Source organism: Olea europaea, chromosome 10, assembly GCF_002742605.1.
Source record: "Olea europaea var. sylvestris chromosome 10, O_europaea_v1, whole genome shotgun sequence".
Classification (NCBI taxonomy): domain Eukaryota; kingdom Viridiplantae; phylum Streptophyta; class Magnoliopsida; order Lamiales; family Oleaceae; genus Olea; species Olea europaea.
This window is the reverse complement of record NC_036246.1, coordinates 29,958,098-29,970,566: the sequence shown is the minus strand read 5'-3', so window position 1 is coordinate 29,970,566 and position 12,469 is coordinate 29,958,098. Positions and strand designations below refer to the sequence as shown.

At 35.0% G+C, this 12,469-nt stretch overlaps 1 protein-coding gene across 1 annotated transcript; it reads right to left on the bottom strand.

Annotated features, from left to right (window-relative positions):
• Window positions 1-250: 250 nt before the first annotated feature.
• LOC111400510 lies at window positions 251-4,541 on the bottom strand. The gene is made up of 3 exons (XM_023027922.1): window positions 4,440-4,541; window positions 2,403-2,479; window positions 251-893 (listed from the first exon to the last, which is right to left on the bottom strand). The coding sequence occupies exons 1-3, from the start codon at window positions 4,539-4,541 to the stop codon at window positions 251-253; spliced, it is 822 nt and encodes a 273-aa protein (XP_022883690.1).
• Between the last annotated feature and the right edge of the window lie 7,928 nt (window positions 4,542-12,469).

The following is a 12,469-nucleotide window of genomic DNA, read 5'->3' as shown; positions in this document are numbered from 1 at the left end:
AGATTCGAAGTTGATTTTCAAGATTCAAGATCCGGAATCTAGATCCAGTAATAAAGAATCACTCCTAAGTAATTAAGGTATGTTCTGCATCATTAATTTTCTTGGTGATTTGACATGGAGAATTTTTTTTCAAGTTCTAAAGTTTCAAGTTTTATAACGTCTAAAGTTTCATAAAATTTCAACATAAAGAACAGGGCCCAAAAAAAAAAGTTGATTCTACTACTATTACAAGGGAAATTCAGTTTATTTATCATGTGGGTTTCAAATTCTGAAACATTGTATCCCACGTGATGTCTTCGACACTACTCAACCAATCCTGACCATCATTGACGTCCATTTTTTCATGACTCCATGTCTTATTTGAGATATGCGAGTTTTTGTCCGAGCCAGAGCTCTGAGAGTCCACTGAGGGGCTCCCATTTGTCAGCATCAAAATCTTTTGGCCAGACTCAGCAACGGAATCTCCATTTGTTAGCATAAATTGCATTTTTGGCGTTGTTGTTCTCAACATCTTGTTCCTTTGCAGCATAGATACCTTCCATCTCAAACTGTAATTCCTTCTCGGTACAAAAGCCGAATTTTCATTATGAACCAAACCCCGAACATGCTTAGCAAGAAATGTCTTGGCATGCTTGATGGCAAAAATGAACCATAACATTGGGTGTATTCTCCTGCCCTTTTCTTTCATAGCAAGCTTGAGAATCTCGAGCCGATGTTTTGCCACAGTAATTCCCATGCTCTGTAGCAAGTCGTGATTAAAATAAGCTATGTCATCTTGTTGGAGTTCATTTTGAACAAAACTTATGGCGTACTGATGAACGAAAGAAGGATCTAGGCCAGTTTTTGATAGCCAAGAAAACCAGTCCATGGCTTTCATTTCATACAAAATCCTCCTTAAGTATTGAAATATAGAAGGATGAGAAGAAGAGGAAGAGGAAGACGAGGAAAGAGAAAACGTGGTTCGTGATATTGCTAGACGATGCAAGATTTTATAAGTCCAGTAGGTAGTTGAACTTGAGAGTGACAAAAGATAAAGTTGGTGTTGGGGTCACTAAATTGATGTTTCCTTGACAAATAGGCCAAAGTGCAATCACACTTTAAATTTATAGGAGTGAAGCCTAAGGGATTCTTTAGATGAAAGTCTCCCACATCCTCTTAGTTAGGAAAAGAAAAAGTTACCTGCAAAGAAATAACTACTTAAAGAAATAAATATTAATTAAGCAGTTTCAATCACAGAACTAACCATTTAAACTTTTTCAATGGATAGTTGGCCTACTAGTTTTCTGCTGGAAAATAACGTTATCTTACTTACCTCTTCTAAGGATAGAAGAAGTTCGTAACTCGGGTAAATGTGATGATGGCAAATTTTTTTGCTCGGGCAGTTTTTGTTCGAGAAATATTAGTCTTGATAGAATAAAGTGTGTAAAAGCACCTTTTAAGCTTTACCAATCGTGTTGATTTTTGTGTTCTTATACAAGTTCGCATATTCTAGATTGATCATCTTCTTTCTTTTTTGATTACCTTCCTCGCATATGTATAAGATCGAATCCATTCGACTTCTAAAAAAGTTTATTAATCCTTAACTTTTTGAGGAATCCTTCATTAGTTGTTGTGAATGACTGATTTTTTTTAATCTTTTCAACTTTGGTTCCATAGGATCAAGTAAGAAAGCTTGGGAAATAGAACCATCTGATTTAATTCGTTCTCAATAGCCATGAAATTATCTTCTTAAGGTGATCCCTTTGTCGATGGACGCTCCTATTACACTCGTAGTTTTTGAAGGATTAGAACTAACTATGTAGCATCTATATCAAGAGTGCAAGTATTGTATACGTCATTAGTCTGATCCTTTTTAGGAACTACCCGTAATACATTGCATAGGGGCAAATTTCACCTGCAATAACTAAACTTGCAACGAAATTTTAATTGGGTAACTAAACTTTAATTTATCTCAATTTCACTAATTTTTAATTTAGTTTGATTTCCACCACTACGTTGAATTCCGTCACTTATCGTCCTCCAAATTAGCATAAATTTCTTAGTTGACAATCAATGCTATAACTACGTTTCTACATAATTGCTACTTGGCACCATTGAAAGAAAGGTTGTCAATGTCTTTATATAGAAATGTTAAAATATGTTTTTTTTTAACTTCGTTTTAACATTTTTATGACATAACATAGCGATAAATTGGACCGTTGCACTACGATTACATGTAAGCTCTATTGCAGCATGACTACCAATTAAGCAACTTTCATAATTTGAAACTGAATTAAAAGTTAGAATTTAACGACCCTGATGAAATTTTATGGAAAGTTGAGTGATTGCACAAGAAATTTACCCTCTGCATTATTTCAAGCATATTATAGCTTCATTGTCAAGCTAAGAAAACTTGATATCACCAGTTGTGCTTCAATTCGTTGAATGAGCCAATTCTCCATAAATTCGGATTCATGTACAATGAAACCTTCTTGGGCAACTGCTCGTATCAACAATGTAACAAAAGTAAATGCATGAAAATATAGATAGTGAATAATCACTTTTTCAAAGTTCAGATAATTACAGATAGGAACCTACCCTTAGGAACCTCTGTTGCAGACACTAATGCTTGAAATTTTTGTTAAAAGATTCAGAATTGTTGATTCTATGGTAGGGGCCATCGGAAATGTAGGTTAGTAATTTGGCTACAATTTTTTTCCAAAGAAATAGCAAAAGGGATTCGAAAAAAATATATAGACAAAATATTTTATTGTCGATGATCATATTAAGAATCAAGTACTCATCGAGCATATTGCTTATGATTGGAAAAATCGCTACTAAGACTATTTTGCTAAAATGTATAAAGATGTTAAAAATGTAGGACTTATTTTACTCAATCATGATTTAATTTTATCCACCAATTTTAGAATTCATATGATCATTATGCAATTGAAGTAATATAAGGGCCGTTTGAGCCCCATTATTTGACATTATAATGAGATGAATAGTGTTTTTTTTAAAAAAATGAGTGGTTGAAAAGTTTTTAATTTACGTGTAATATTATTTTATTGAAAATTGTATGATTAAAGTAGAAAAGAAAAAAAATTAATTTAATATAATAAGAAATAATGGAGCTCAAACTGGGCATATTTGTGCACTCAAAAGTAATAGAAATCGATTATGATTTTGGAAATGACATTAAAATAGATATGTTCTCAAAAGAAGGGACACTTGTTGGAATGTGGTTCGATCTAGTCAGTTGACCATTCAGACACGCATCACACTCTTGTAAAATATTCGTTTGATGATGTTAATTAGGCTAACATAGCAACAAATTATGTATTTGATGAAAAAATATTTTAAGAATCAATTTGATTTTTCGCTTGAACTTCGTTAATCTTGGCTTCCCTCTAGAGTCCAGGGGAGTGTCATTAAACTTTGATGCTATATAATTGGCCAGGAATAGCTTTTCAACATTGCATTTTGACGTAGCGAAAATTTATAAGGAAGAAAAAAATTTCATGAGACGTTCAAACTTGTTCATTCATTCACAAATGTAAAAAAAGAGACAATATTTAAGAGAAACTTCTCACGAATTTTATTATCACAAAAAAAAAATTAACTAATTAAAAAAGGCTTAGAATTCGTATTTAAAGAATTAATTAAAATCTGGATAATAACCAAACTTATAGATAATGACTATCTCTAAATAAAGTTAAGATTTAAAGATAAAATCAAACTCTAAACGGAATTAGATCTCCAATCTAAACGGAATAAAAATTTCAATCTAATTAAATTAAGAAAATTATTCATAATAACAAAAAATGCATTTTCAAAGTCCTAAACGATGGAATTAGGTTGAAACAGGTCGTATTTTTCATCTTTTTCTATGGCATCATTCTCCCATGACTGGAGAAAATTCACCCTCAAATTTTATTGGAAGGAAACATCTTCATCACGAGTATGAATATGGCAACAGATATTTGACATTTAAAACATCAGAAATACGAATATGATAGGCAGCTTTCAATGTTAGACATTGGTGATAATTTTCTCAACAATCTCTACCAGTCCAATCCCATTCTCTGGTTCATAACATGGTTATTAGCAAATTCTGCCTAACTTATTTTCTGATCCCACGACTTGATTGACTAACCGACCACACGACTTAATTAACTGACCAACCAAGGAACTCAACAAATCTCCCAATGAACAATTAACCATTTCAGTTTGACTATCTGTCTGAGAATGGTAAGCACTACTGAAATTCAATCGAGTATTCACCAGACTTCATAGACTCTTCCAAAAGAGACTAAGAAAATGGGTATCCTTGTTAGATACAGTAGATGTAGGACGTCTATGTAATGAATATACCTCACAAAAATACAACACCGCCATATTGAATGCATCTATTGTCTTCTTGCAAGGGATGAACATATCATTTTTGAAAAATAACCCACCTTTACAAAGATAAAATTAAAGCCCTGCTGAATTCGAGGAAGGCGCAAAACAATATCCATACTCACATCAGTCCGAGGTTTGGTTGGGATAGGTAACAACATGTACAACCCAGCATTAGTAGCATTTTTTTTGAAAGATAAAATGCACAACAACGTTTAACAAATCTTCATGTTTTGTTCCTCTTTGTTGGCCAATAGTAGGATGCAGCCATAAGTTGTAATGTACAATCAAGATCCACATTTCTTTCATTATGCAATTCTTGAACAATTATAAGGTGCAGATTGCTTTTTGAAATGCACATTTGATTTCCTTTGAAGATAAAATAGTCAACCCACACAAAATTTGACTGTGCACCCTCCTGTAACTTCTGGATAATTACTGGAAAATATGGATCAGTAGCGTATAAGTCACAAAAGGTCCCAAAATCTAGTACCTTTACTCGTAATTCCATCAAGAGAGATTGACATCTGCTCAATGCATCTATCGACTTGTTCAATATGCCTTGTGTTTAATCATGAAAGTAATCTGCTGCATGTATGCAATACAAGTAACATGTCGAGTGACACCTTATCTTGAGTACTAAGGTGTTTAAGGGCATCATAATCAGTATATAAACCAACTCTTTCTAAAACAAATAGTGACTCAATGTTGAATTGATTGGATTATAGCATAAAACACCATATCAAAGATATTATATCGAGACTTAAGGCCTAAGAACTTTTCGTTGAAATGAGCCATAGGTCAGCCAATCTTACTAAGAACTGTACTAATATCAACCTTCAAAGCATCACATTGTTGCTCAAAAGGTTGCATACAATCAGATAGTACCAGAATAGGAATGAAAGTTAGTTTTTATTTAATCAACCGAAATGATTCATCTGCTTGAAGGCTCCAATGAAATCTCCCTGTCTTCATAAAATTCATAATAGATTCCATGATGCTACTGAAGTGTGATATAAATCTCCTACAAAAGAAAGCATGACAATGAAAATTGTAAACTTCTATAACTGTCGTTGACAGTGGTCACTGATTTATCGTTTCGACTTTTGTTGTGTCCAATACTAAACCATCATTTGAAACCATATACTCCAAGAATACTACATGTTTTGTTAGGAAAGAATACTTGGCTACTGCAACATAAAATTTGTTCTTATAGAGGACGGCAAGAACTTTTCAAAGATGTTCCCAATAATCATTGGGTTTAGCACTATATATCGGGATATCATCAAGTAAACGATGATAACTTTACCAATAAATGACTGGAGCGCCTGATTCATGACTCGTATAAAGGTGCTTGGAGTGTTGGACAGATCGAATGGCACAACTGACCACTCATAGAGCCCCTTTCATATCTTAAAACCTGTCTTCCACTTATATTCGAGTTGAATACGAATCTAGTGGTAGCCACTCTTCAAATTCAACTTACTGAATATCCACGTACTCCACTAAGCTGATCCAACAAGTCATATAACCGAGGAATTGGAAAAAGATAACATATTGTGAGCTTATTTATAGCATGACTATCCACGCACATGCCCCACGTTCCATCTTTCTTTGGTGTAAGCAAAGCACAACGGCAAGAACTTTTCAAAGATGTTCCCAATAATCATTGGGTTTAGCACTATATATCGGGATATCATCAAGTAAACGATGATAACTTTACCAATAAATGACTAGAGCGCCTGATTCATGACTCGTATAAAGGTGCTTGGAGTGTTGGACAGATCGAATGGCACAACTGACCACTCATAGAGCCCCTTTCATATCTTAAAACCTGTCTTCCACTTATATTCGAGTTGAATACGAATCTAGTGGTAGCCACTCTTCAAATTCAACTTACTGAATATGCACGTACTCCACTAAGCTGATCCAACAAGTCATATAACCGAGGAATTGGAAAAAGATAACATATTGTGAGCTTATTTATAGCATGACTATCCACGCACATGCCCCACGTTCCATCTTTCTTTGGTGTAAGCAAAGCACAAACAACACACTGGCTAAGACTTTCTTGGACAAAGTCTTTTTGTCAAAAATTCTTCAACTTGACTACGTAACTCCTCATGTTCCTTTAGACTCATCCTCATTTGATGTTGGATATTCAGTAATGCAGGTAATTCATCTTGCTTCTGAAAATATATCTTGAAATTTCTCAATCAGAATCCGAATCTTCTTAGGAATTGTAGTCTTGGTATCAATAGATTTACCCACCAAAACAAATACTAAACTAGAATTTGTCATTTCCAACTCGAACTTTCCTAAGTTTAGTAGATTGGTACTGTCCCCAATACCTGTGGATGTGCCAGAGGCTTTGCTAGGTACTAACGCAATATTCTTTTCTCCATACATAAAATTGTATTTATTGACAAATGCATTGTGCAATAATGACGATCAAACTGCAAATGTTGCCTTGGCAATAGGTGACAGGCATCCATGCCAACCACATTGCATAGAACCTCATCCTTGTATATTGGTCTGATAGATAAAGTAATTAATGCACATAGACACCATAACATTCATACCTTTCTTCAACTAAGGTAGCTTATGTTGTTTGTATTGTTTCTAGAGTTTGAAGTTACTCCTTCGAAAACAATCCGACAGGATCACCTGAATGTAAGAATTGATCAACAGGATCCAAAATTGTAATTCGAACCCAACGACTTCACGATGTTTCCTTAAAACGAATTTGCTGTCTTCAATGGTGCTAAAGGCGTCCAGCAATCATTTTTCAGGATAGAACGAATTTTCGTCTCCTACGGAAGCAGCACTGCAATCTGCAGGAGTTCCAACGAACTCAACGAAGTGTGTTTTATTTCGAGACAATATCAGAACGAGATAGAGGGAAATGAGATTCAAAGCAGAGAAAGTTTGCAATGAAAATGGTGTAAATTTTCTGGTAGAGAGGCTGGCTATTTCTAGACTTATTCGTGGCCATTCGAACAGTCATTACCTTTCAGACAAGCCTCAAAAATCCAAACAGACATGCTGTTCTTAAAAGTTGTGTCTGTTAAGTCGGTTAACAGTCGGCTGTTTGGTCGGTAAACAGTCGACTGTTAAAAGAAAATAAAACACTCGGAATAAGCCAAAATTTAAATTTCATAATGTACCCAAGAATTTGATTATTTACAATTTGGCCCAAATTTTGTCCAAAAAGTTAATATAGTGTAAAGGTCCACCCGCACCCGCACCGAACCAGACCGGACCCGGACTCGGACACAGACACGGGCACGTGCTCGTGCCGTGCCGAGCCGAACAGGTCGGATGGACGGCGGCGGTGGCGCGCACGTGTGGGTTTATGATCGAACCCAATATGATATAGGTTTTTCCCCTTCCAAAGACTATTGGTACCCCTTGGGGCCAAAACCCAATTCCAAACTTCCACCTTATAAACCACACCAAAGTTTCCTAACTTTCCTATGTGGGATAAGTGTTTGGAAAATCAAATTCTTCCATAATACTTAGTTTATGTGGGTTACTTTAACACTTAATATTTCATTCAATTTTAAATGATTTTCGATAAATAAATATATCACATTAATCATCTCGCGAAGTAGAACGTGAATATGCTAGGTCCCGTATTAATTAAAAGGTGGGTCCCACTAAAATTTGAGCTCAAAGTTGACTCATTTCATAACCATTTTTCCAACAATCCCCCAAATGAATGAAATATGTTGGCCTTATTCCAAACGATAACATCTGATATGTTTTTCAAAGAAAAAATTGAAGAAAATTGTATCGGGATAAGTAGTCAATGACTTTGAACTTTCCCTAGTAAAATCTATCGGATTTCCTTAGCCAATCAGTAGCAAGTTGTTTTGAACAGTCAACCGTTAATGGAAACCTAAACAATAGAAGTCACACAGTTTTCTTCGAACACAGCTGGTTCTCACGTTTGTGTCCATTTTGGCCTTGGACACCTCCTGGTTCATGAGTGGTTTTTAGAGAATTCATCATCACCTAATTCTCTTAGAAGCGGCCCCTTCTCACTCAATAGGTGATTTCCATAAAGAGCATTATGCTATACTCCACTTGAACGAATCAAGATATAGAAATCATTAAAAACGTATCTTAACCTATTTCACGGCAGCTGGGCACTGGCTCATCATAGGAATGGGTAGAAGTAAAATCTTCCCAGTGCATACTAAGTTTTCCACAGTTCGATTGTCCCATTAAACTTAGATCTTGGGGTCTCCAGTCAACTAGGTTGGGTTGCCATCATGGAAATTTTTGATTATTTTATTAGTTTTAATCGCATCCCCTTCGATGAACTTTCGACTTGCTCTCTTGTTAAACTTTTAGTTAGCAAATCCGCCATATTATCTTTTGATTTCACATACTCTATAGAGATAATACCTGTAGAGAGCAATTGTCTAATAGTATTGTGTCTATGACGTATATGTCGAGATTTACCGTTGTACATTGCATTTTGTGCCCTACCAATTGCTGATTGACTATAGCAATGGATACATATAGCAGGCACAGGTTTTGTCCAACATAGAATATCTTCTAGAAAGTTTCGTAGCCATTCGGCTTCTTCTCTGGCTTTGTCTAATGCAATGAATTCAAATTTCATTGTTGATCTAGCTATACATGTCTGTTTTGAAGATTTTCATGATATTGCAGCACCTCCAAGTGTAAAGACATATCCACTTGTTGATTTGGAGTCTTTAGTATCTGATATCCAATTTGAATCACAGTATCCTTCAAGTATTACTGGATATCTCGAATAGTGCAATCCAAAATTTTGGATATGTTTTAAATACCCTAAAACTCTAACAATGGCCTTCCAATGATTAGTGCTTAGATTACTTGTATATCGACTTAACCTACTAATTGAATAGGCAATATCAGGTCGAGTGCAATTCATACATACATTAAACTGCCAATAATGCGCGAGTATTCCAATTGAGACTTACTATCACCAGTAATGAAAACAAGATGCATACTAACATCCATAGGTGTTTTCATACGAATAATATTATATTTTTTGAATTTATCAAGAATTTTCTCAATGTAGTGTGATTGAGACAATATGAGACCATCAGATGTTCTAGAAATTTTAATTCCTAATATAACATCGGCCACACCTAAATCATTCATTTCAAATTTACTTGTTAGCATCATTTTTGTAGTTTGAATTATAGTATCATTGTTACCCATAATCAACATGTCATCTACATATAAACATACCATGACATATCCATTTGAAGTGTTCCTGACATAAACACACTTGTCACACTCGTTAATTTTGAAACCAATTGACATCATAACAATTTGGCCCAAAATTTTAAATAAATTTTGTCCGAAAAGTTAATATAGTGTAAAGGTCCACCCGCACCGGACTCGGACTCGGGCACGTGCTCGTGTCGTGCCGTGTCGACCGGCTGGTCAGACGGACGGCGACGACGGCGCGCGCGTGTTTATGATCGAACCCAATAGGATATAGGCATTTCCCCTTCCAAAGACTATTGGTACTCCTTGGGGCCCAAACCCAATTCCAAACTTTCACCTTATAAACCACACCAAAGTTTCCTAACTTTCCTATGTGAGATAAGTGTTTGAAAAATCAAATTCTTCCATAATACTTAGTTTATGTGAATTACTTTAACACTTAATATTTCATTCAATTTTAAATAGTTTTCGATAAATAAATATATCACGTTAATCATCTCGCGGAGTAGAACGTGAATATGCTAGGTCCCGTATTAATTAAAAGGTAGGTCCCACTGAAATTTGGGCTCAAAGTTGACCCATTTCATAACCATTTTTCCAACAGTTTGTGATGCTTTTCTGATTACAACTCTAATTTCTTGATTACTTCTTCAGCCATAATGAGGATGCAAACCTTTTCTCCAATTGTACACGTAGATTGGAAGATATTATTACACAGCCAATTACCGCCATTTCCAATCGGGGACAGATAATTCCTATGCTCCATCAATATTGGCCCAACATCATTAGCTACATGTTCTTCATCCTCTACTAAATCTTTTAGATGGGCTCATTATCATAATTCTTATGTGCTTCCTTAGTGAAAAAGCCCCTTGCACAATTTTTTGTGCACTTAGATTGCCTATGATATGTTCTACCACAACTGTAACAATGAAAACCTTACTAGGATATTCCATCGACTGTTGATTGCGATTTCTTTAACAAGAACAATTTCTGTGAAACTATTTGGACGTACTGTTAATTGGTGTAGATTTTTGAAAGAACATGCACCTATTCGTTGGGCTGTTATTGCTCAATCTATGAAGCCTGTTGATGCACTTCAGATACGGCCATAGGAACATATTGAGAGTTTCCTGAATTTGGGGCCATTGATCACCTATATAATAAGACACCAACTGCTCATCTATCTCTGTAATATCATTCCTTGTGTTCACCATATAGAATTTTGTAGTATAGTCTGTATTAGATTTAATACCTTGGCTCAAATTCTACAATCCCTGTTACATCATCCATACATAATTATACGAAAAGAATTCAGTTATTATATGTTCATTCAACTTATCCCAAGTCACAATCATACTCTTTACGATTCTGGTTCTTGTTACCTTGGCTTGTTGCCACCTTGCCAATGCTCAATCATGAAATCATGTTGCAACAAGGGGCAAACGTCTTTCATTTGAGACCTCTTTAAAATCTAGGACCTCCTCAACTGCAGTCATCCAATCTAGGAACTCTTCAGGCTGGAACCACCCTGAAACTTTGAATCCTGATTTCCAAAGCCCATTATCCTCATGTCCACCTACTCTTCTCTGAACTGGCAAATCTATTGGCAAATCAAGGAGAGCAAAATGATTGTCCTTCTCAAACTCCTCCTATCGGTGTATAGCAGGTGCTTGGTGCTGCAAAATGAGAGCAGCAGTTTGCTGCATCAGCACTTCAACTTGTTGAAGTAACTGTGTGTTCTCATCACGTCTATTAACCTCCTCTAACTTAATATCACGAATTGATCATCTTCTTGGTGGCATGGTGAAGGAACAAACAAGACTTTGATACCTACTGACATAGCGAAAACTTATAGAAAGAAACATAATCTCATAAAAAAATTTAAACTTGTTGATTCGCTCACGAATGCAAAGAAAGAGGCGGTGTTTAAGAAACTTCTCACGAATTTTAAAATAAATTAATTTTCTTACAACATATATTTAAAGAACTAGACTCCTAGATAACGACAAACTCAAGATAACGATAAAAATCAAAATAAAATGAACCGCTAAACAACCTTAAAATTTTAATCTAATTAAAATTAAAAAATATATATTCAAAATAACAAAAAAGGTGTTTATGGAGCCTCTAAACGATGGAATTGGACCGAAAGAGCTCATATATCATCAGCAAAGACCACGAGTTATGCTCATTGGGCCGTTTTCACTCAAAATAGACACAAATCTCCGAAAACAGACACTTCAAAAATTTATTTTTTTGGATCCCAATTCGGCTTTCCATGAACTCTTCTTTTTGTATTGCTTGACATTCCCTTATGCAGATGGGGGAAATTAACTCTCAGATTGGCAATAAAGTGAAAATAAAATATAAAGCTTGATGGTTAAAAAGTTTGGTGAATTTATTTTCTATCGGAAAATCATTATGAAATACCCAAACTAGCTTTACATTTTATATTCTAATTTTTTTTGCTAAGAATGAAATGATCATCACGGACGCTCATAAACAGTACTTGATTTGGCAGAAATACTTGTCCACACATACACACGCAGTCATTATTGAAAAATTTTTAACTTGTGACTCATTGCTTTTAATAACTTAAGTGTTACTTTAATTAAATTGCTTAAGCAATAATTGATGTGTTTGCTGGGAATTCTTCAATTTTAAACACGGTGTCGTGACATATGCTCCGACCCAGTATCATTAGGGGTAGCTTATTCGAGTTCTATGTGTCTATATTTAATGTACATACTCAAAATCGAGCCATAATGTCCCGGTTCCTAGAGCAATATAAACATAGTATTTAACAGAGTACAAATGAAATACAAAGTAGAAATTATGTTATTGAAATAAAAAT

Bases quoted from the DNA above. Each gene is read 5' to 3' on its own strand.
- LOC111400510 (XM_023027922.1), bottom strand. From the start codon at position 4,541: ATGTTGTTACCTATCCCAACCAAACCTCGGACTGATGTGAGTATGGAT. The intron at 2,480-4,439 runs GTGGGTTATTTT...TGATACGAGCAG, and splicing joins TTAATTTTATCTTTGTAAAG to TTGCCCAAGAAGGTTTCATT. The intron at 894-2,402 runs GTGATATCAAGT...TCAATACTTAAG, and splicing joins AACGAATTGAAGCACAACTG to GAGGATTTTGTATGAAATGA.